At 47.6% G+C, this 24803-nt stretch overlaps 1 protein-coding gene and 1 long non-coding RNA gene across 2 annotated transcripts in view; one reads left to right on the top strand and one right to left on the bottom strand.

Annotated features, from left to right (window-relative positions):
- Window positions 1-2751: 2751 nt before the first annotated feature.
- The window catches only part of barr (non-SMC condensin I complex subunit H), a 31797-nt gene continuing 9745 nt past the window's right edge, over window positions 2752-24803 (bottom strand). The window contains exons 9-17 of the mRNA XM_089556687.1: window positions 23985-24085; window positions 19971-20149; window positions 18249-18373; window positions 13734-13963; window positions 12890-12982; window positions 6616-6747; window positions 5584-5670; window positions 3537-3722; window positions 2752-2941 (exon numbers count right to left, since the gene is read on the bottom strand). Coding sequence (XP_089412813.1) covers window positions 2882-2941; window positions 3537-3722; window positions 5584-5670; window positions 6616-6747; window positions 12890-12982; window positions 13734-13963; window positions 18249-18373; window positions 19971-20149; window positions 23985-24085 — 1193 coding nt within the window. The 3' untranslated portion in view covers window positions 2752-2881. The remainder of the gene's footprint in view (window positions 2942-3536; window positions 3723-5583; window positions 5671-6615; window positions 6748-12889; window positions 12983-13733; window positions 13964-18248; window positions 18374-19970; window positions 20150-23984; window positions 24086-24803) is intronic.
- Window positions 7272-11982, top strand: LOC149331503 (uncharacterized). The gene is made up of 2 exons (XR_016285070.1): window positions 7272-7736; window positions 11603-11982. It is a non-coding gene; the product is annotated as an uncharacterized LOC149331503 (long non-coding RNA).

Here is a 24803-nt window from a genome sequence, read left to right as displayed (position 1 = left end):
CAGTTTGCGACAGCCACAAGATCACGTGACCTAGGGGCCCACCTAGGTTGCTTCAAGGTCAAGTAGGCTTGAGGCAAAGATCGCCGAAATCACTGAGTACGGACTGAAGTGCTGATGCACTTGGCAAAGTTCGCCATAATGGCAGCTGGCCCGCTGCCACCTGCCCACTGGTGCAGGTGGTGCAGCGCCACCTCTTCACGATTGATGGATGGATGGAATAGTTTAATCTCCACGGATAAGGTGATCTACCCACCCCCTGACACCCCCTGACACGCAAGTCAGGGGGTGGGTGCCGCCGCCTCAGATGCAGGCTGGGAGGTCTCGGGTCCCAGCAGGCTCTTCAGCCAGTTGAACGAGCAGGAGCTGGAGCTCAGGGTCCGAGCTGCGCAGCAGGTTCTCCCAGGTGTCTCTACTGTCTATATTGTGCATCCCCCCTGGAGATTACGGGCATTCTCATATTATGTGGTCGAAGGTCCCTCTCGCGCCACAACGCTACTGGCCTCGGGGAACATGTGGTTCGCCATAACCGGGTGCGGGTACGCATAACTTTGCAGTCGCCTCCACGCTACTGCTTCTCTGTTGTCCCTCATAGCCCAACAATTTAGTTTTCACACAATCGAAGTGCAAGATATTATGCCTACATGCCATAGTTTTAACGTGACAGCATTACGGGTCCTGGTTCAGCGGGAACGCCAGTGTGTTGAGAAAAGCAGGTAGCCCCCTTGCCACCTAGGTGATGACCTTGCGACGTCATCACAACCTACCCACCGTGGCAGTTAACGATGGCGGGTCGCAAGCAGGCACTTGGGAAATGGTACCTGTGTCTCAAGCCCCACCGGTAGCTCTTTGAAACAGTTACCTGCTGCAGCAGTGGTATGAGGACTCCCCACGATCTAGGAAAGTTGGTTTGGTTTGGTTTATGGGGTTTAACGTCCAAAGGCACCTCAGGCTATGAGGGACGCCGTAGTGAAGGGCTCCGAAAATTTCGACCACCTGGGGTTCTTTAACGTGCACTGACATCGCACAGCACACGGGCCTCTAGAATTTCGCCTCCATCGAAATGCGACCGCCGCAACCGGGATCGAACCTGCGTCGTTCAGGTCAGCAGCCGAGCACGTTCAGGTCAGCAGCCGAGCACCATAACCACAGAGCCGCCGCGGCGGAACGATCTATGAAAGTAAAGTAGAAAATGACCAATTCCGCATACGTGGCCACGCAGGCAGAACATAGGCAACGGAGAAGTGGTACATGCACAGGGAGGGATCTCCAATGCTATCACATCGCACTCTTAAGGGCAGGTAAAGGGTCATGCGATGGTGAAAGAAAAGTCCATGTCTGCATTGTGATAAGCAAAGAGAACCCCAGGCTGCTGAAAGAACCCATTGATGCTCTTGCGTCATAGCCTTAAGGCGGAACACAAGTGTCCCATCAATTTTTTTGTTGGCATTCAGGAGCACGACTTTGGCATATGCTATTAAAGGTTTATTATTGATGAATGGAAAGCACTGGCCACCTGTGGCATGCAGTTTGTGCCATTTAATATCTTGTAGCATTACCTCTTGATGCACCTCAGCCCAAATATAACGGCCATTACTTTAAAGCGAGAGCATTAAAGAGCTTGTGAAGCGGAAAAGCCGGCATCGTCTGTCTTGCCAGTGTAAGGTTGCCGCAGCTCCGTTGCATCGTCAGTGCACGAAAAATCCCAGAAGCACCAGCGGCGCTTCTATCCCCAAGTCCATTCCCCAGACAGAGCAGCATGTAAGCAAATTTTTCATGCTGGCTAAAATCTGCTTTTCAATAAAGGATTTCTCCCTGTCTCTCTCAGTTCGTGCTGTGGAGAAATCCTGTACTAATAGAACCGACCATTCAATAATGCATTCACACTGGACGGCACTGGCATGTTAAGTTATATGTGGAGCACATTACACAGCACTACCGCGGCTTTTTGATCAGTACCGATAAAACTGCTAGGCTACAATCATAGACGAATACCCATGCCTTTTATTAAGAACAAAAGGCAAAGTACAAGATGCCATTACATCTCCAATGCCATATATGTATATCTGTCAGGTGACATAAAAGAAAAATTAAAAAGGGGATGTCTACAATGCCCCTACTTTCTGTACAGAGCCAATGACTGGTGTACAACATTGAGGAACGAAACTAAAAATTAAAAGATGAAAAGTGTTCAAAATGCTCTCCTCCCTTCTATAGACCTTTCCAATAAGAGCTCCCTGGGTGTCGCCATATTGCTCACTCAGCTGTTGTGTGCATGTGACATCAGCACAATGGAAGCAGCAGCAGCAGAACCAGTTTGCAAACAGCCCAGAAAGGAGGTGTTCTCCCTCACCGCGTCTCCCTCATCTCCCTCACCGAGCGGAAAGGTCTATAGCCAGTAGGTGTCACGTATGAAGTCGTCCACCGAAGTGAGAAAAATAAAAACAACATTAAACAGCGCTTTTGTATGGCGTACAGGTCTGGCAAGTCAAAGTAAAACTACCAGTAAGAGTCAGTTTTTAAAATGGCCCTTTCCTCGCACATCACAAATGCCTGCCATGTGAATGCTGTCCAGTGAAATCCAGAACGTGAGCAAAAATGCCGTTCTCTTCGACACCAAACATGAGGTAGTCCAGTGAAATTGCCAATAAAAGACGCAGTCCAAAACACTTCTCTTATACACCGAGTTGATGTTCCACATGAGACAGTCAGTGAAGTCAAAAACAATATGCACTGTACAAAAAGAGAAAAGAATAACTGTACAAATGTTTTTTTCAACAAACACAGAAATAAACTGAAACACATAAGACGTTTTTCCCTCCAGCACCAAACACGCTTGGTGCTTGAGGTTGTCAGGTGGAAGGCAGTCAGTCGCAAGACGCTCTCATTTCGGCAAGGCGATTTCCAAATCCGAAAAATCTTCAACAGAATTCACGAAGAACTCCTGGAAGAGAAAAAGCTCCATTACACAACCAGACAGCATAAAATAAGTTTTTCGACCTGTATGAATGGCAGAAAAAACAAAATTACTCCATAAAGCGACCATGCACTCACTGCCAAGACCCTTGAAAATATACTGGATCATATCATAGCTTGCCTGCAACAACGAAGTAAAACGGTGCACGGTAAAGAATGTTGATGCAGAGTGTGGGGCTCTACGACCCCTTTTTAGCCCTTTAAACTGCGCACGCTCCTCCAGTAAACTTGGTGGACGCATGTTCAGTGCAACTGTTGCTCGCAAGATGTGGTACAGTACAACCTTGTGAACTTAGACTTCAAGGGAGTGGAAAAAAAAATGTCCGAATGTCGAATTATCGAATGTTTTATTCAAAAACCCGACTTCCATATTGCTGAGTCACACTATACCTTGATATGTGCATGACAGCGGGACTGACCGACGAATGTACAGTCCCACCTTTGAGAACTATGGCTTTGCCTCTCAGAGCTTCGCACTGTATGAGGCGCTAAATGGCATGTTGCTCGTGTTTTGGTGTTATAATCCACAGACAAAAAATAACTAGCTGTGGTTGCATGCTCACCTTTTCCACAGCCAAGTGAAGCAGAGCCACAAAGGCCACCGGGATGTTGAGGCTCTCGCGGTTGATGCGGTTCAGCCGTGGCCGCACCCGTCTGTACACCTGGCCAAAGGTCAGTGGACCGCTGCCATTCGCCACCTCTTTCTCCTGCTGCTCCTCGCTCGCATTGTCTCCACCAGGGATGTTCTCCTGGGGACAAGCCAGCATTCACAGTGGCAATGACAGACTAGAAATCGTAGTTAATGACATCAGAAGACAACGAACTGTACTTGTCAAAGGGCCACCGAGGACAAACTGAAGTTAGCCTGAGTCGATACATTACTGCGTTCTTATGAGAAAGGGGCTGCTTTTTGAAAAACAAGCTTTTATAAATTAGAAAAGGAAAAAAAATTTACTGACAATTACAGTGCTTCCTAATGTGAAATTTAAGTGCAGCTTGATTTTGTGATATATTGAGGCAGAAACCTAAAAAACGTTTAAGCTATCCTGCAATGCCACTTTGTCACACAAGGCCTCTAAACTATAACACTGAACGAACGCTCCTGAGTGATGTGAACATGGGACACTGCAACCCCTGGCTGGATGCAGCGCCCTTTTCCGCATTGGCTGCTCCCTGAGAGAACACACTGCAACATGCTCCTCTCATTGCTACAAGGAGGAACACTGAAGCCACAGAGGACGGCTCTTCATTTGGACAGGCCATGAGGCAGGCATGCCAAGTGCTTGGCTGGCACATTCAGAATAGCACGTCCCCATTCCCATGGCATAGACTTGGACTCCACAGATAGCCTTCATAGATCCCAAATGCATGTGCTCGTTGATGTTTTAACAGCTGATTCATGGCTAACTCAAGTTACAACTAGCAGTTTTGTGATAGATCGCTTCACTTGGGCAAGGCAGTGTGTCTGTTTTCACAAACCCTCCAATGTGTGCCATCTGAAATTCAGGGGTTGCTGGGATATCTGCCTGCTGCTGCATCCATCAGCTGCTCTTGAACAAGTAGTCTCGGTGTGTGTTCTAAGCGTGATGTCTATATATAGGAAAATCTTAAGCCAGCGCAAACTAAGTGCGATCCCTCTCACCTGCCCCCACCATACCATCCACTTTTAACCTTAACAGTTAAACACTTTGCGGGGACGCCTTCGTCCCCTGTGTTCACTTTCCCGCATTGCACCCCCTACTGTAGTTAGCTCCTCCGCAAAGCTCTCCCTTTAGTTTGGTTACTCTAGCTAACAGGGGAGGGAGCTCACGTCGCAGCGACAGCAGCGCCACGGATGGCGTGTTTTGCCGCTCGCGCGCGGGGGAATGCTCTCTCTCTTCTCCCTGGGCCCGGGAAGCGTGTTGGACGTTCACGCGCAAAGCTCCGCTCTTCGCCGCGGGCGTCCTCGTGTGGAAATGAGTTCCCCTCAGCTCGTCCCGTCCGGCCTCGGAGATATTCCCTTTGCCCTAGCGTGGGCGAACGTTCGCTCGTAGCCGTGCTGGTGAGTCGGACATCCTAGATTCCTCAGTGCATTTTGTTGCTAGCTGGCGTTATTGTTGTTATAGCAATAAATGCCTTGTTTGTGTCAGCCAGTGTGTCGTTCCTTTGTTCCCGCAGAGCAAGGCCCGCCGTGGTCGGCGTGCGCTCGGTAGCGTACGCGACCACGGGGTGGGGTCCGCGCGGTTTTGAACTGTGTCAGCCTTAATCGGGGAGAACGGATTTATCTCCCCATTTACAACCCCACAACTTTTGAGCAGTTCTTGTTGCAGATCTATAAGGGTAGGCTGCAGTAGCATTCCCTTCCAAACAGCGTTCACAAACTCGTTTTTATCTCTTGACGACAAGAGTTTGAATGCAGTTGCAGGAAAATGAGGCTTCATTCATTCTCATACCCCAATGCATCTTTTGCTGCCAAACAAATGTCAGCAACAGCCACAAAGCGTCAAACCATCGAAATTAACGAAGGATAAAAATTGGACAGTGCTGTCCTAGACAGCCCCTTATTAACTGTGCTGTAGCTGCTTGAGCAATGAGCAAAACCAACCGAAAAGAGGGAAGACAGCCACCCACCTTGTTGTCACCGCTGAGTGTCTCCCACATTGCCTGCTTCATGTCCTTCATGTCGAACCTCTTGAATGAAAACTGGAACTTGGGAATCTGAAACAATGACAGCAACGCAATGCAAACTACTATGCTTAGCATGTGCCTCACCAGCCTCCTCGTACAGCGGCTTGGAAGCTACCAGGCAGCTGAACATGGTGGGGCAAGCGTTTTTAATCCAGGGACGTGCGAATATCAAGTTAATGTCTAGTTTCAAAGCAAATGCAAATAAAAGCTGTTAGTGGTGTTCGTCTTGCAACCGCTCTGAATTTGAAAAAAAAAACATAGCACAAAGTTAAAAATTGCCGACGATTACGTTACTTCCTAATGCGAAATTTGAGCGCAGCTCATCGGCTGTTTCAGCTTTTCAATAGGTTGAGGCAAATAATTCGAGCAAGACACGCATGTACAATTACAGACAGCTTGCTATTTTTCCCACATATTCCTTCCTCAAGAAGCGCTCCTCTAACAGCTCTTGATTGTCATGAAGGAAGCTTTGTGGACGGAGAAATAGATCGATACTATATGCTCGACTTGCTGCACCAATGACTGGTTTTCAAAGACGAGGTCTGCGCAAGTATTTCGCGAGGTTGTCACAGCTGTGGGAGCCGTTACGAGCGAGAGGAACAGGATGTTCTCCCGCATAAGAGGTAAGAAATTCCCGCTTGTCTTTATATCTACATTAAAGTGATGCAACATTGTCAATAGTACCAAAGCATGCAGGGCAGTCAAGACTGAGGTGTCCACTGTTCCAAGAGGGCAGTTATATGCCTTCCCTCTGGTTAAGGTGTCCACTGAGATGTGTGACAGATACTGAACATTTCCTTTCCTCAAAAACCAATTTACGAATTTTACCCTCTGCTTTCCATCAGACACATTTGATCAAATCCCCACTCTGCACACAGCTGCAGAACACTACAGCCAGTGTAATCAGGCTGCCTGCATATGCCTTAGGGAAAACACCATACTGAAAAAAAAAACAAAAAAAAACAAGGCACTAACTTTTGCAGGGCAAGTGGCAGGAAGATCGTCAACGGACTTGGGTTCAGGCTCAGGAAGGGGCAAGGGTTCCGCCGCATTAAGCAGCCCCTGGTCCATCCCTTGGTCCATGGACATGTTGGAATCCTCATTGGCCTGGCAGAAGAAGCACGCCAAGAAAATAGATCACAAAAAAGCTTGATACTATGCAACAGTAGGAAGACCCAATGCAAGCAAGCAAGAGACAGGCAGAGAGCTGAGTGGGTGAGGGAACAAACGCGGGTTAATGACATCCTAGCTGAAATCAAGAGGAAGATATGGGCATGGGTACGGCATGTAATGCAAAGGCAACATAACTGATGATCCTTTAGGGTAATAGAATGAATTCTAAGGGAAGGCAAATGCAGCAGGGGCAGAAGAGAGTTAGATAGGAGGACAAGATTAGGAATTTTGTGGGGATAAGGACACTGCACAGGACAGGGGTAATTGGAGGGATATCATCAGCATCATCATCAACCTGACTACGCCCACTGCAGGGCAAAGGCCTCTCCCATGTCCATCCAATTAACCCTGTCCTTTGCCAGCTGCGGCCACTGTATCCCCACAAACTTCCTAATCTCATCCGCCCACCTTAATTCCTGCCATCGCCTGCTACGCTTGCCTGCTCTTGGAATTGTTGTGAACGTGAATATCTAACACCGGAACGCTCCCAGTGTTGCGCGTTCGGCCGGTGAGCTACAGAGACGCTCCCCAAGGACGGCGTCCAAGCCGGCGTCTCTCCGAGCCTGCGCGTCGTCATCGTGGAGCGCGTTGTGCGTTCGGGCCGGACAGCTACGGGAACGCTACCCGGGTTGGCGTTCAAGCCTTGCCGGCCAATCAGCCAACAGGACGCTCCTGATTGGACGAAAAGGGGCGGGAGTCTGTGCCGACTCCATTTAAGGGCTCCCGTCTCCTGTGTCTGTGTCTTTTTCCTGTTGAGATACATCGTGCCATGTATCGTGCTTCTCGCTACTTGTAAATATGTAAATACATATACCTTTTTTTTCACGCTGCTCCTTAACGCCCCGTCTCTTCATTGCTCCGGCTGGTCGGCGACAGCGGACCCGCGTCCCGACGGCAACTGAGAGCCCGCGTCTCAACAACTGGTGGCAGCGGTGGGATCGAAGTCAGCTCTTCGCATCGCCTAGCAGCGTTCGCAGTTGCAAGAGCTCCCACGTTGGTGGACCCCATGATCGTGGCTCTGTGAGTGTCCGACCTTTCTTCCCTGAGGTATTTTGCCAGGCTTTTGAATTTAGCGTCAATGCTGGCAGGCTTTCTTTGGCAGTGCTGTGAGTACTGATTGTTGTACGCATTGCTAAGAAGAGATAGGGGATCGGTCGAGTGTCTGAGCGCATCATGGACCTGAAATCTTTGCAAAAGCCGGATCTAATTTTGATCAGCAAAGAATTAGGGGTTGAGCTTGGGAAGGCCGTGCGGAAACCGCAAATCATAGAGGCAATAATATCCTGCGGTGCGGACGATGAAGAGCTTATCGAGACATGGGAATTGATTAAGGAAAGGAAAGCAGCTGAAGAGAAACGGGACGCGGCTGAGAAGGAAAGGGAAGTGGCTGAGAAGGAACAGCGCGAGCTGGAACAGAAGCAACGCGATCGCGAGCTTCAGCTTCGAGAGAAGGAGCTCGAGTTAGCACGCCGACAACAGGAAATTGACCTAAAGAAACTGGACGCGGAGTCGGAAAGAGCCGAAGCCGGCGTCGCTCAGCCACCATCCCCTAGCCCAGGAGGAAGGGAAACAATCAAAATTAAAGATTTCATGCAACCCTTCCAGCTAGGCGAGGACATTGGTATTTTTTTGGTGAACTTTGAAAGGACATGCCAAAAAAACAATCTTGGGAAAGATGGGTGGCCACAGCAACTATTGAGCCTGTTGCCATGTAAGGTAGCGGATGCGATCGGGAGACTGAGTGCGGAAGAATCGGAGGACTATGAGACCGTGAAGGCAAGCCTCCTAAAGAAGTACCGCCTGTCTGCCGAGGCTTTTCGCCAGCGTTTCAGAAACGCCACTAAGTCTAAAGAAGAATCTTACCTCGAGTTTGGTTATAACTTGAAAACAAACTTAGTGGAATGGTTAAAGAGCGCAGGCGTTCACGGGGACGCAGGGAAGATCATGGAATGCATGTGTCTAGAGCAGTTTTATGACACAATTCCGGATCGAATGCGTTGGTGGATTCTCGACAGGGCCGAGGTAAACACTGTTGTGAAGGCTGCTGAACTCGCGGAAGAGTATGCGTCACGCCGCGTGTTGCTTGAAAGTCGTGGTACAAGCAACAGGTACAAGCAACGGTACCCCGCTAGGCATAGAGCAGACGAAACAGGCGCGAAGCCAGTTTTTAAGAATGCCGGAGCAGTAAAAGGGGACGACCGTCCAAAAGGAGAGGCGGACGCTAAAGTCCGAAGTGATAAAAGGGGGCAGCGCTCCCGTCTGTGTGTCAGCGACCAGCCTAGGAACCCCGCTTGGTCAGCTGAGGACACAACCGTTGCTCAGGGAAGTAACGGCAGGGAAGGTTTAAACCCAGAAGCAGATGCTGCTTTTAACAGTGAGTCAGTTATCTCTCAGGAAGAGAGTAGTGAGCTCACAGGCCAGCGCAGTGAAGGATTCAAAGGAGACGCTCCTTCGATGCGGCTGGTGAGCAACAGTAGCCAATTATTGGAGACGCTTTGCTATAATCAGAGTGACCGTCAGTCACCTGAGTGCGTCGCTGAAACGCCAGGCCAGAGCGCAACATTAACCAAAGAGTGTGGTTCAGATACAGTTGCGGGCCAGGAGGTTAGTTTCATGCGGTCGGATAGCAATCCCCAAGAGAGCAGGTTGCTAGACTCAGCGGAAAGTAAAGTGCAGTCGGGACAATTTGTGGCTACGACGTGCAGTGACTTTTCAAAAGCGCGAGCCGATAGTTCAAATTCAGATGGGAAAGGCGGCTCGGCGCTGAGTCAAAAAGCAGATGTGAAGGGTGAAGGCACCACGATAAAGGGAGGTGTGCAAAAAAGAACAGCTAGGGCAGTTTCCGGAAAGCGGCTGCGCGTAAGGAGAGCCAAGCGAAGGGGTAGTCAACAGAGAAAGGAAAAAGGACGGGCCGAAAACGTCATAAGGGTGAAGGCACGTCGACAATGTAATCGTGCAAGACTTTCCCCACGGCACTCCAGATGCGATAGGCACCGCACGCAGGCCAAACTGACTAGACGGGTTCAAAGAAAGCGAAAGCCACCTGCCCCATTGTGGCGACAATCCAGAAGTTTCTGCACGAGGAGTGAAACGCGCAGTGGGCCACAAAGAAGCGCGCACTGCTACCGCGTGAAAGAATGCAGCAGGACGCGCGCCTGGGAAAAAAAGGAAAGGAAGGGTGTTCAGGAACTGAGAAAGGAAGGCGCCCAGGCATTTTTTTCGTATTCGATCTTTCCCCCTTCGCATTCAACTTTTACAGTGCTGCTCAGGTGTTGGAGACGCGCGGCCGAGGGCGGAACGAATCCTTGTCGCGTGGCGCCTGGAGCTCGCAGGGGTCAACGCGCACTTAAGACCTTCGGTTTTGCTAAAGCTACTGCCGGTCTGCGACCGCGCAGGGCGCGGCTGAAGAGTGTCTCGCTGCTAAAAAGAAAGGGGCTGTTGTTTTGTCGCTATCAGGACAAGCATAGGTATCGCGACAGAAAGCCCCGAGCTAAGATAGCTCCATTTAGTAGACGCAAAATCAAAAGACCGGATAGGTGCGAACCTCAAACCGAGCGAAAAGGAAGGGTGCGCAAGAAATTAAACACTTCTGAAAGGTGTCACTTGCCACCACGAACAAAGAAAAAGAAAGGACGGTTCCACCGGAAGCGTTACGCACGCGAAATGGAAAGTCGCGTCTGGCGCGCAAGGCGTAAGGAAAGGGACAAGACAGCAAGAGAAAGCAAATCGTTCTCGTCTTGTTCCTCCCGTAGAAAATGGAGAGACAATCGCAGGGAGACAGACATGCGTAGCTCTGAGGTAAAGCTGCTCGCCATTTCAACGTGCCCTCCACCGAAAACAAAGGATTATGTGAGAGCCTTTCTCAGTCTTGTAGGGTACTACCCGCAAGACATCCCGCGGTACTCGGACATCGCTAGCGCTCTCAACAACGCTTTACGCAAAACTGAACCAGAGCGCGTCGCCTGGAACTGCGTGAAAGAAAAGTCCTTTCTAACTCTAAAGGAATCCCTGAGGAAGGATCCCGTGTTAAAGTCCCCGGATTATACAAAACAGTTCATAATCCAGTGTGACGCGAGCAACAGGGGAATGGGTGCTGTGCTTTGCCAGACCGATGATCAAGGGAACGAACACCCAATCATTTATGTAAGCAGGAAGCTCACTGCCAGGGAAGAAGCATACAGCGCTTCTGAAAAGGAATGCGCGTGCCTGGTGTGGGCGATACAAAAACTTGCCTCCTACGTGTCTGGTACGAAGTTCATCGTACAAACGGACCACTGTCCTCTAACCTGGCTAGAACGCATGTCGGGCAAAAATGGTCGCCTCCTGCGCTGGAGCCTTGCTCTGCAGCAATTCAGGTTCGAGGTTCAGTACAAAAAAGGAAAGGCAAACGCCAACGCAGATGGCTTAAGCCGATGCTTCTGAAAAGAGAAAGGTATAGAAGGGATTTGGACGGGCTGCTACTTTCTTTTGCTGTTTTGTGATCTTCTGTTTCTTTTTTTTCTACTCGCGAATAAAATAGTCTGTGATGCGACGGTGCACTCGCGATTTAACCTATCGCCTGTCAGCGAAAGTATTGGTAGTATAGAAGCCTGGCAGATCCCTGGGGAGATGGAAGGGCATTTGCTGGCTGCTGTTGTGTCCGGTCCAGACCATCTTCTTTCCAGACCTGAAGAGACCGGTTGGCGAGCAGATGACGGCCGGCGGACAAAGACTAAGCCCCGACCTCGGCACTTCGAGAAGTGGCTGCGGACCTCTTCCCTTCGTGCACGATTTTCCGGGCGGGGGCGAGCTGTTGTGAACGTGAATATCTAACACCGGAACGCTCCCAGTGTTGCGCGTTCGGCCGGTGAGCTACAGAGACGCTCCCCAAGGACGGCGTCCAAGCCGGCGTCTCTCCGAGCCTGCGCGTCGTCATCGTGGAGCGCGTTGTGCGTTCGGGCCGGACAGCTACGGGAACGCTACCCGGGTTGGCGTTCAAGCCTTGCCGGCCAATCAGCCAACAGGACGCTCCTGATTGGACGAAAAGGGGCGAGAGTCTGTGCCGATTCCATTTAAGGGCTCCCGTCTCCTGTGTCTGTGTCTTTTTCCTGTTGAGATACATCGTGCCATGTATCGTGCTTCTCGCTACTTGTAAATATGTAAATACATATACCTTTTTTTTCACGCTGCTCCTTAACGCCCCGTCTCTTCATTGCTCCGGCTGGTCGGCGACAGCGGACCCGCGTCCCGACGGCAACTGAGAGCCCGCGTCTCAACAGAATGTACTCTGTTACCCTTAAGGACCAGCGGTCATCTTGCCTTCGCATTACATGCCCTGCCCAAGCCCATTTCTTAAGACCTCTTGATTTCGACAAGGATGTCATCAACCCACGTTTGTTCCCTCACCCACTCCGCCCGCTTCCGGTCTCTTAACGTTACACCTATCATTTTCCTTTCCATAGCTCACTGCGTTGTCCTTAACTTAATTGGAGGGATATAGGAGAAGCCTTTGCTCTGCAGTGACTGCAGATGGGAGGATGATGTCTGGGTGCTTACCACACCGTGAATAAGAACAAGACTACGGCAGACATTAACGGCACACCTTTTCCAGCTTCCACGTTCTGACAAAGTGGTATGTGAGTAAGACATATATTCTCAAACAATAATAAAGTGCTCCTGTTTCCTGCAAATACGGACCTGCCACAACTGAGTGAACGATTCACTTGCACATTTCAGTTTGGTTTGCTTCAATAATTTTGTACTCCATTTCTGCAGAAATGAGTAGCGCACACAGCTCTCTTAAATGACTGTGCCAAGCACAACAATGAACTAATCAGATACCTCGCAAAGAAGAGCCACTGGAAAATCTACCGAAATAGTTGCTGGATGATTTACAGTGAAATGATTATTTGAAGATTCCCGATTTTTGCAGCTTGGTAAGAAGGACGGATATCTCAGCATTAACTTCTACTGTAACAACAGCATTATTAGCATATGTCAAGTAAATCTGGCTAGATTTTGGACATTAACAATAGCCCCTTTGTCTTGAAAGCATGGCCCAAGCTTGCCAAATAAAGCTGAATAAGCAGATACGTACGTCTGGACAGAAGCCACCACCCATGTCATCATCGGCATGGTCACCGTGCTCAGAATCAGTTTCTGTTGGCTGCGTGGACACAAACCTGGGAACCTGAAAGCAAGAACAAGAGGTGTAGTAGTACACCACTCAAAAAGTTAACTATTAAGATTCGCAAGTAAAAACCCCTAAACCTAACAGCAACTCCTCACCTGTATCAATAGGCAACCACATTCTGACGACAAACAGGATACTCTCGCTGAAAAATGAGCTGTTATAAAACTAAAAAGGAATACATTCAAACACAGGCATCGGCTGCCTCTGGCCGATCTCATAAGCAGACAGCACTGATGTCAAAAGTTTTTTTTTTTTCTTTATGCAGATATCTAAGGCTAGTCTACGACACCATTCAATTCAAAATGATGATCATGCAGTCCTCTTCGGTCAGGACGTTACAAGCCTGGAAGAGGCAAGAAGAAGAAAAGTTGGAATTTTTTAATCCAACTTTCCAGCAGTAAATGAGTCTTGCTGCCAAAAAAACATCAACATAGCCACATAGAGCCAAATAATAGATTTTTACTGACAACAAAACCGGGATGGTTTTGTTTATGGGGGTTTAATGTCCCAAATCGACGCGGCTATCAGAGAGACGCCGTAGTGGAGGGCTCCGAAAATTTCGACCGCCAGGGGGTTCTTTAACATGCGCTGACATCGCACAGTACATGGGCTTCTAGCGTTTCGCCTCCGTCGAAATTTGGACGCCGCGGCAGGGATCGAACCCGCATCTTCTGGGTCAGCAGCCGAGTGCCATAACCACTGAGCCCACTAGCAGCCCAAAACCAGGACAGAGTTGAACAACGCTTACTTTTCGATCACTGAGCAGAACCAGGGTGCGCATGTTGACATCTTCCCCGTTCCTCTTGTACGGAATGAGGACTTTGCTTTTCTTCCACGAGGCAAGCGTAAACTTCTCCAGCACGGGCGCCTTCTTCGCGGGCACAAAGTCGTTGGGGTCGGGCTCGAGCTTCTCAAAATCCAACAGAGGCACCACTTTCTCCAGCCGCTTGCGACCTTTCTCGGGACCGGTCGCCTTTGCTGCAGGAACCAGGAGGAGGCCAGGCATGCGACAATGATGGGCTAGAGCTAGCCAGTACGGTAGCACTGACATACTAACTAGGCAAATACACAAGAGCACAAACGTAGAAACGAAAACCTTGTTGTGGAAACAACAATTCACCAGCTTTGTCTAAGTTACTGGCTCTTTCCAAAGCCCGCACCTAGGCTGTGAAGGCACACACATGTTTACAATCCCTTCAGTCAGGAATTACTAGTATCCAGTGAGAAAAATTTTCAATTTTCTATATTCTTGTAGAGAACACAGCTGGATTGCAAGGAAAAGAATTCCATCCTTCCTGGCAAATAATTTATGCAATCTACGCCTGCTCCTCATAAAAAGCAGTGTAGTCACGATTACACTGCTTTCAGGACCTCAATTACACTTCTTGCGATTCATTTCTGTGACAAGAAGCCATTAATGTAAACAATTCAACTTACATTAGGTAAAGCACTAGTTCATACAAGACAAGTGAACAAAAATGCAGACCCTCCAGACCAACACAAGCACTTACAAGTGGCATCCATCTTAAAAGGAGTTTCTAGAGTTCACAAGTTTGGTTTATGGTTTAGTTTAACCCTTTCGTTGTCGGGAGTTTCTGCCCGTGACGCACCGCCAGTGTCGTACACTTCCGGGATGATGGTCCTGCTGTTTCAACATCAGAATTTGACGATGCGGAACTCGCCTCTTCCTCGGATGAGACGCTGTCCGAGTCCGAATCTGAGCTCGGCTCGTATTCAGAATCGGAAGAGCCATCGCTCCAATGCGCAGAGGAAGGTCCCACGCGGTCAGCCATATCCGAAAGTAACCGCGCGCAACGGGGGTGTGCTTTCAGTGGCCCGCAAAACGGAGAGAAATGGGACGCTGTGTAATAAAGATGAGAGAGGGAGATTGAAAAAGGCTAAAACAAAGAGGAGGTTTACGATTGCTGCTGCCAGCCGCAAGCGAGGGTGCGACGAGAGAGCGAAAGCAGCGATCAAGTCATGTGTCAGTTTCTTTGACTCTCGGAGTGGCAACGGTGTGCACCCTTGAACTTGAAGCGCCGTAGCTCACGCGCCAACAGAAGAAAAATAAAAACCTGCAAAACAGCGGCAGATGGCAGAACAACCCTTGGACCCATAACAACATGCGCGCGCGTCATGATACGGTGAACGCGGAGCGACCACGCCACTCAGCAAAGAGAGAGGGGTGGGATGGCAATCGCTCTGTACTCTTCAATACACGTACCAAAACAGTAAGGGGCAAAAATACGAACTTGTAGAAAGATTCAACAGATAGCGCGGCTTGTCCAAAAGCGTCAGCTTTGCGCTCAAGCGTGAAATTTTGAACGCACGGTAGAGAACGTACCGATACGTCAGTGACACTGTGGGGGGGAAGTGCGAAAACGTACCGGTACGTCCGTGACAGCGAAAGGGTTAAGGGAGTTTACCAAAAGCGACTCAGGCTATGAGGGACGTCGTCATGAAGTGCTCCGGAAATTTCCACCTAGGATTCTTTAACGTCCACTGACATAGCACAGTGCACACGCCTCCAGAATTTCACCTACATCAAAATTCGACCACCGCAGCCGCGATCGAACCTGTGTTGTCAGGGTCAGCAGCCGAGCACCATAACCACTGAGCCACCACGGCCGGGCCCTTCACTCACAGTATGGCTTGAGATGATTCTAAATGGCGTGTCACAAAGGCCTGGAAATACTATACACTCCAGCTATTCACAGCTCATATTATCTCAGCAGTAACCGAAACCAATACAATGAGTTATGTACGCATACAGTAGAATATCTATCATTTGAATCTCATGGAGTCACAATATATACTCATATCATCCAAAACGAACAAAATTTGTTTGAAGTATTACGCAAATCTTTTTTCGGCTGATGGGGTTTACTTACCGCCACACACCATCACTGACTCGCAATACCGGCGTTGTGATAATTGCGCACGGCTGCTCGCTGCTCGCAGTGCACGCAGTGCGATTGCCGATCGCAGCTTCAGTGAGGCATGGGCCACACAACTGGCGATCCCGCTGTCAGCGATGCATGGGGACGCGTGCCACCGCTCACTGCTTCCAGCACACCGAGCAGGGAAATTTTTATTTCCATTTTTTCTTGGCTGCCCATCACCTAACGAATGCTCACGGCACGCACTGCACGACTGGTCATCTTGGCGTCATCGACGTACAAGCAGCAAGTATTTGATGCTTGAGAATGTGATTGCGGCTCGCGCGTTCGTATCGCCCGTAGTGCTGCGGGGAGTTTGAATTTCTGCCCACTGCACACAATGCACTCTGGCCGGGGCATTTTATGTATTCGTATCACCTCAAAATTTGCATCAACCAAGATTGTATCGTCGAGACTGTACTGTATGTGTACACTGTGGCCGAAAGGAAAATGGCAGCCCTGCTTCCCACAATTCCCACACGTGCTTCAGGGAAATAGGCACTCTGAACTAACGAATACTCGTGGGAAGAAAAAAATGTTATTTTTGCCGCTAGTGACGTCACAGGGAGAGAGAGGCAACCGTCTCAGCATGCCACAATGACTGGTTCTCCTCCTTGCTCGTTTCCCTTGCTACACCTGTAAAGCTGAAAGCACACCTAGTAATAATGAATGGATGAGCAACCGTACATGACAGTACATGACACATGGTCTCATGCGCAACGCATGGCTGCGCACGAGGCACATCGCCCTTCCACCACTAGGTATGTCACACCCTTTCTGATAATTACTTAGCACTCCAGCTGGCATCAGTATTTAGTACCACCCCAGCCACCACTGTCATTTGCACTATCTCTATGACAAACATCCACAGATTTTGAGGCGGAAGCCTTTAATGCATCATCGTTGTAAGCAGCAGTTGTCGACAGAAATGTCACGCTTTTCAACTGGTCGAAACAGTCGCGACGTCACAGTGCGCGAATTTCAAATGGGCCAATTGTACTTTGGCTAATAATCATGCAACTAATTAAAGGGATCGAATAGTGATGCTCCAAGTAAGTGCAACTGAGCTTAGTTAATTGCTTACTTAACCAATTAGCCTGATTAACTTTTCTGGTCAGACCAGATAAATAAATAAAATTGAGTAAGAGATTGACTGAGCTCGGGAATCGAACCCCGGTCTCCAGAGTGCGAGACGCACGCTACCACTCCACCACTGTGCCAGCTCGATGGTTTGCCATGAACAAAGGCACAGTCTAGTGAATAGGGTGTCTTCGTTCACTCTGATCATCCTCCCTTCCTGTTAAGGCGAGGTTTAGGTGTCCACCGAGATATGACAGACAGATACATTTCCTTTCCTCAAAAACCAATTTACAAGGCATAGAACCGATGGCGTTCTAAGGACTCCCTAGCAGCATTGCAAGACGCTGTCCTGTTCCGCTTAACACCTTAAAGGTGCACTGAAGAGGATTCTGAACTTGTCTTTTTGCCGCGGGAACTCGATCTATACGTTCCTAGCATTCTTAGAAACTGCAACTTATTGCCCTGTATGGCCGATTTCCCTAATTAAATCGAATTAACGTCCGGCTCCCGCCCTTTTTTTTTAATTCTGCCTCGTACGATGGGCGGAGTCGACCAACGCGTGAAGTTCCTTTCAGCCAGCTCCGTGGAGGATTTGCTTTCGCTTTATTTTGTTTTTTAGGTTTCCATGAATAAATAGTTTCATTCGCAGATAATATAGCCGCAAAATAAGCCCGCAGAAATAAAAATGCGCGCGGACTATTTGCTACTACGGACTACTACGTATTACTCCGCTGATGGCAGAGCGGCAAGCCGTCACGGGACTGGGTGAAAGGCGCTCCACGCGTTGGTCGACTCCGCCCACCGTACGAGGCAGAATTTAAAAAAAAGGGCGGGAGCCGGCCGTTAATTTGATTTAATTTGGGAAATCGGCCATACAGGGCAATAAGTCGCAGTTTCTAAGAATGCTAGGAACGTGTAGATCGAGTTCCCGCGGCAAAAAGACAAGTTCAGATTCCTCTTCAGTGCACCTTTAACCACACATCAGTGACACAAGCTGCAACCTCGCGCTTTCCCCTCACAGCACTTTAGGTCAACAAAGTGCCCCCTGAATTTTTTCCTCTTGTTTTCTGCCTTTTTAAGCACACAAAAGCTCTAAAGCAGCCTTCATCAGTGATTATAATGCAGTGTTCTACCGATACAGGCCAACTACAGTTTGCCCTCAAGTCCGATTGAACAATAGGGGCTCTGCAGAAGGGCACACCATAACACGAACACCAAACATAACATGAACAAGGAAGCCTCACCTTTTCCCGTGAGGCGCATTCGCCACTGTTCTGGTCCGTGTGGTACCGACGGCAGCTTGTCCGTGAAATACGAGTAGTCCTGGGGCACCGGTGCAAGGTACTTTGTTATCTCTGCCAAGTTGTCCCTGCACGAGGGGAAGAAAAGAAAATTAAAAAAAAAAGAACTACAACCAAAAATGAAACAAAATGAATGTATCTATACAGAGTAGTACTGCAATCCTCACAAGCATCCTTAAGTAAAGGTGCCGTGATTGACAAACCATCAGCAAAGAGGCTCAACAAGGCAAAACTGCATTCCTCAGCTAGCACAGCGTGACAAGGCACTAGTAGTACTAGTATAAACAAAAACAAACTGTAGCACAAGTCTCCACACAGACCCGCACAGCTTCGCCTGTTCACCCTTCCCACAGAACAGGGTGAGCCATCACTGCACTTTGAAAAGCAAGGTCTAAAATTGAGTTCCAGCACTTCCAGGACAAATCTGTAGTAAAACGATCACTTAAACAAAGCCTGGGCCCTTTAAAGCCTGCAATATCTCCTAAGGACGAGGCTTTCAGCAAAATTTTACTTCATGATGTATTTGTAGAAAATTTCTTGAGCATGTAAGAAATAATTCTGTGACTACACTCAAAAAATTTCATTGTTATAGTATCTCAAAAAAAATTGTTTTCTGATAAGTTTTCTTCTGAATCTCATGAAAAGACTGCCAAGTTAAGAAAATATGGCAGAAGGCTGGTTCAATATGCACTGCGTTCCTACTGGCATGCTACAAGACATTCTTAGAACCTTTCTTGGGGGGGGGGGGGGGGGGGGGGGGGGGGGAGGCATCAATATTGGGCTTGAATTTTTGTGATGAAATGTCCGCTGACAATCTGGAGTGAGAAAAAATTTCACACAAGAAATTTCAAATTCATAAATTTGAAAAACAAAGAATGTCTTGACCTGCACTAAGGCCCCAGAAGTACAACAAAACAAATGACGATGGCGAAATAGATAAAACATTTGTGAAGAAACCTGCTCTAAAAGGTCAGTATCTACGGGTTAAACTGAGAACAATGCCCAATGACAGTACCCCCTCAATGCAGAGCCACCACGGTCCACAAAATGGCATTTTTGGAGTACTTTCTGGTCGATTTCAGCAATGAAACTTCAAGACAGCATAAAGAACAGGGCATACAAGCAATACGAAAATTTTTAAAAATCAATTTTTGGGCCACTTTTGAGGGTTTCAAATCCCTGTACCCCCTTAAACAGAGGATGTATTGGAATTAAAATACTTGCAGGGTCTCAGCAAAGGCAAGCAGTCAGAGTTCAGAACACAAACTTTCACAACCACAAACATCCCCACACCTCATCCATTTGACTGCCAACTCATCAGTGAATACAAAGAACTTTCACTGCTGCCCTTGCTTTATTAAACGTCAGCAACTTGCATTTCCCAAGCAGTGTATAAAATACAATTACAATGCTCAGTAGTCTTTCTTCTTTGAAGACTCTCTTCTCCGCAAAGACGAAAGTGGAAAGAAAGGGCGCTGTCATGTTCACTACAATGCAGAAGCAACCAAAATTACGCTTGTACACTGCCTCACTCTCCTCTTCAAAAAAACAAGCAAACCAAGACGTTTGAGTAGAACCATGATGCCAGCAAACTGTGCCATTGCGCGGTCCTTTCCTTCCGAGGACGTCCCCGAAAGAGCGTGGAAGGAAACCGCGGATGCCTACTTGAAGGCGTCCTGTGGCTGGTCCTCTGCGCAGGAGTCCCCCTCGTCGAAGAGAGCGGCACTCTCGCAGTCCATGTCATCCATGTCGCACATGGACGGAGCACACCCCATCGGATCGTCCGTGGCCGCAATGCTGGCACTCGCGTTCAGCTTGGAGAACGTGTCCGCCGTTCCTGTATACTATAATGAGACAAGGGTGACAGAAAGAAGAGTTTCAAGCAAATCCCAGTGACAGTGAAACAAAAAAATTACGGAAGGCACTTACAGCTACTTACGCGCTTTGAATTTCAAAAGGATTGTTTTCTCTATTTTATTTTTCTCACTCTTCCTAATGACACACCTAATCACTAGCGCATAGTCGTTAGGCAATGCATATACTAAGTTCACCTTTGTTCACTGAGAAGCGGAGCGGTTTTGGACCTTAATGGGTGCTTCCTTCGCAATCTGAAGGTCCTTGGTTCAATTCCCCGTGCTTTTGGAAGAAATTAATAAAGCAACGCAAGAAACACCCCCTCAGGTTTCTTTCCATTTCAAGGCATCCTTCATGAAACCTTTTTCCCATTGAATGCTTTAGGAGTTCTTCAAGCACCTAAATCCATGCATGTCTTAACTCGCATTTCTTTTTAACCATCGTGTTGGGACTGACCATACTGTAACTGCTTATAGCAATCTCCCTGTACAAGCAGTATATATTAATTATTGAATTAAGTGGACAATTTTCTTTTGCATATGTGTTAACAGGGACGGTCAGAAGCCAAGCTACACAGGGTTCCTTGGCATCTTTTCAAAGCTGATCAGATTGCGAAGGCTTTTAAAAAGGTTGAGGAACCTTGGCCTATGTAATGTCGATTAAAACAAACTAGTACAACCACTATTGGCCACTTATTCTCATGAAAGAAAGCACCATACTCTTGAATGCTGCTCAGTGATGTACTACGGTGACACACGAATGGCTGAGGATTAGATGAATTGTGTTTTATGCCTTTCAGCCTATACAGTAGCAGTAAGACAAAAGAGTGCGACAACTGAACTGCACCACAGACAAAAGACTTTTGATGGCACCCTTGAATACACAGGAGCACTCCAGCGCCTTGCTTTGCAGCAGATACAACAATCCGAACTTGAAGGGGACTGAAAGATGGTTTTGGCTGTGAGGAGTTCAAATTAGTAATGGGAGCCTTTTTATGTATGCTTGAGACTGAACGGACCGAAGCATTAGTCATCAATTCACAACATTTCGCTACTATATGGAATGTCCGCAGCTCAGTATGTACACCGATTCATATAAAAAAATATGTATTAAGTGCGCGTTGCCACTAACAAAGAATCTTAATCACAAAGGCAGGTACTTTCATGACTAGGGCAAAGAGAAAATTTCATTAAAGCTCGATTATCAGCCTGATGTAAATATGAAAGAATCAACTGATTGCATAACTGCGTGAATAAAATCCATATACAGGCTTAAACTGCTTCTTTAATTTGAATGACAGGGCTTTTCTGTTTCTAGCCACTTCAGTAAGCAGTCATCACCAAGATTACACAATATTAGTCAACACTGGACACTGCCCATAAAACACTCCAAGGTTTCCATGTAAGACCTCTCATCACAATAAAAGGAAACAGCGAATCAAGGAAACAAAGTGCTGACTACTCACTCGCCTTTGCTGCAAAATAAAAACGAGAGAGAAAGGAATGACACTCTTTAAAGCCAGCTTGATACACTGACAGCAAACCTCAACACACCCTCAACACAATGTAGTCGGTAAAATGTTCAGTTTACTTCGTCACATTCAAAATTTTGCTACATCAAAATTCATCTCACACTGTGCAAAAACTCCAACAATACATGCTGCCGGATCACCTACGAGAGAAAGTGGCCCGTTACTTTCTGCTTTCTTTGCCATCAATGGCGTTACCCATCATACAAGCATATATATTTCTTTGTCTTATGAGCTGTAAAACCATCTGAGCATGCATATTGCATTGTGCACCTCACAGGTGATCAGGACAGCATGTTCGCCTTGAAATTTTGGTTTTGCTGTCATCTTTGTCCTCATACGAGTCCCTGAGCACATAGCCAACAAACCTAAAACAACGGCGCATTCTGTCATCACAGCCGACGCTTCATAGTAGGGAGGCAGGGAACGAAGGAAACAGTAGCGGGCCATCACCTTTCTACATTCAGACAAGAGTGCGAATAGTCGCAGTGGAATGAAATCGAGCCCACATCACAACTCGTCGCTTTGCCACATCACAACTCGTCGCTTTGCCACTGCAAGCGCAAAAATTTTAGCATAGTACAATCTACAGGGCACTTTTTGTGCATGTGCGAGCAGAGCTGGGTTCCCAAATAAGTGGATCACAGCAATAGAACATGGACTGCGCTCGGCCAAATCTGTCTCATGCGCCTTTGTGCGTGTGCATGCAATGTGAATTGGAACCAAGGCTGTGAGGAATGAAGCCAGCAAAAAAATTGTTAAGTTGAAAGTGCAGCTGAATTTACTTCATTATAATGAAGATGAAATACATGGATGTAAGGATATGAAAACTAAAGTACCGTATATTTACCCGAATGTAACGCAAGTTTTTTTACCATAAACAGACCTGAAAAGTCACCCCCCGCGTTACATTCGAATATACTAGGTATAAAAATGTTAAGAAAGGCACCAAACACTCATTATTAGGCTCGCTTAATGTGCCGCATTTACGTGCGTGTCGATTGACCTGCTCCTTCAAAGTCGCGCGCTCCAAATTCAGCGGTCAACCAATACGCGAACCACGCCAGGACGAGTCATGAATGCGGTGCAAACGCGAAAAAGGCAGAGCAGACGACACCAACGAGAGCGCGCCAGCAACGAGTCACCTTGAAACATGGAGGAAGAAAATGAGGGAGCGCGACGCCAAGCGGCCAGCCTTCACAAGCCAAGCGCTCATGCACGGCCGGTCTCTAGGGGGAGCGAGACCGGCTGTGGCTCGCGAAGCAGATTCCTCTCCCATTTTTTCGCTCTCCCAGTCAGTTCCTCCCCCGCACGCTATCAAGCTCTATGCGCTATCACTTGGCGTGGTCATGGGAGGACCGACTTTCTCCTTTTTAGTCCATTTTTACTTTTTACGACTGGCTTCAAAACATCACCGGTGACGTAGCGGTCCGTTTGGGCCACGTGATAGTACCACGTGACCTACGCCACCAATTCCTCAGGCAGTGCATAGGCAATTCGTGTTTTCCTCAGGAAATTCGTGTTTTCGCGTTTTTTGATCTTGCGCATTCGCAAAGTCGACCCTCGCGTTACAATTGGGGTCGCGTTACATTCGGGTAAATACGGTACTCTGTCATATCTAGGATTTCATTACACTGAAGTTCGTTACATCAGGGTTCATCTGACACCCACAATACACGTCAAGGTTTCGAAGGAAAAGCTGCATTAAAAAAAGTGCCAAATTTTCACGAATGGCCATTACTTACACTTCTTCGCTGTATCTAATAAAAGGCAAAAAGAGAAGCACGTTCTTTCCAGCAACTCAACACACTAAGGCAGAAATCAAATCACAGGAGGGGCAAATTGAATGGTCTGAACACAAAATCCAAGAATGGTTTTCTACTACCACAACAGAATAAAAGGTGTTAATCAAGGGTATGTCTACTACTTACACGTTTCAGCTGTAAGACAGAATGAAAGGCAAAAAAGGAGTAAGTTCTTGACTGCCAACCCAACGTACTCAGGCCGCAATCGAATGAAAACTAGACATCGGACAACTGCAAGTGACCCAAATGTGTGACAGCATAAGAGTTTCGTTGCTAAAAAACACTAAAAACACTTTTCTGAAACCATAGTCTATTAATTTACAGACAGATATCTTGCCCAAACAACATGTGCATGTACATTATATGACTGACATCAAGGATATGAAACTATGTGAAATAATAATCAAGGTGCATTTTTAAACTGTAAAATATGCTCTATATCTGGCAGCTGCAAAATTTTTAGATGAAGAAACCCAGTGTCTTGATACTCACATCATGTCGTTCCGCTTCAACACTTTCATTGCTCCACATGTAGCCAAGGCGGGGGTCAGGACAAATTCCATTCCTGTTCTTCACACACCTCTGCAGAAAATCTGGTAAGAAAAAAAATGCCACAATTCCAGTGTTAGCAGTAAGCCACCCAAACGGCCAACTCTTTCATTTCATTTAGAAGCACAATTATACATGAAACAGCCATCTCCTCTGACAGCATACTGCACGCATTCTGCACAACACAGAATGGTCATGTTAACATCTTTTGAGACATTATGCCCATGGCTTCAGTGCCTGAAGCTCCACAGGTTATGAATCGGAAGCATGGAACGCAACAATGGATTGGTTTGCCTATGCACGCAGCCTGGAAACGAGTGACACAGAAAGCATTTGCAACCGCACGCGGAGATTGCACACCGCATTTGATACAAACACAACACTAGTTTTCTTTCCTCACTTCACTGGCTTCAGAATGCATCTCATTACATTCGGAACCAAGGTACGAATGTATCGATTTTTAGAACAAAAGCTCGACTCCTCGGGGTACAACTTCCCATTTCGATGTGGATGAGAAAATGACCTTCAATGCCTCACAAGGTCAAACCGAGCTTCACTGCGTGGTGGTGTGGCCCACGCTATGGTAGTATGACCATGACCACTGCATACCTGGCCGTAACCCTTGATCTTGACATTTGATTTGAGAGACAGTGGGCATCACGTTACCATCCAGTTCTAATCTCAGAGTAACCCAAGTTGTAACTGCAAGCAATTACTTTACGGACCATAAAACAATCTTCACCTTAGCCAAGCCAAAGCAAG

This window comes from Amblyomma mixtum, chromosome 8 (assembly GCF_055824585.1).
Source record: "Amblyomma mixtum isolate Tamu chromosome 8, ASM5582458v1, whole genome shotgun sequence".
Lineage (NCBI taxonomy): Eukaryota > Metazoa > Arthropoda > Arachnida > Ixodida > Ixodidae > Amblyomma > Amblyomma mixtum.
The sequence above is the reverse complement of the archived record's forward strand: the minus strand, read 5'-3'. Positions and strand labels throughout refer to the sequence as shown.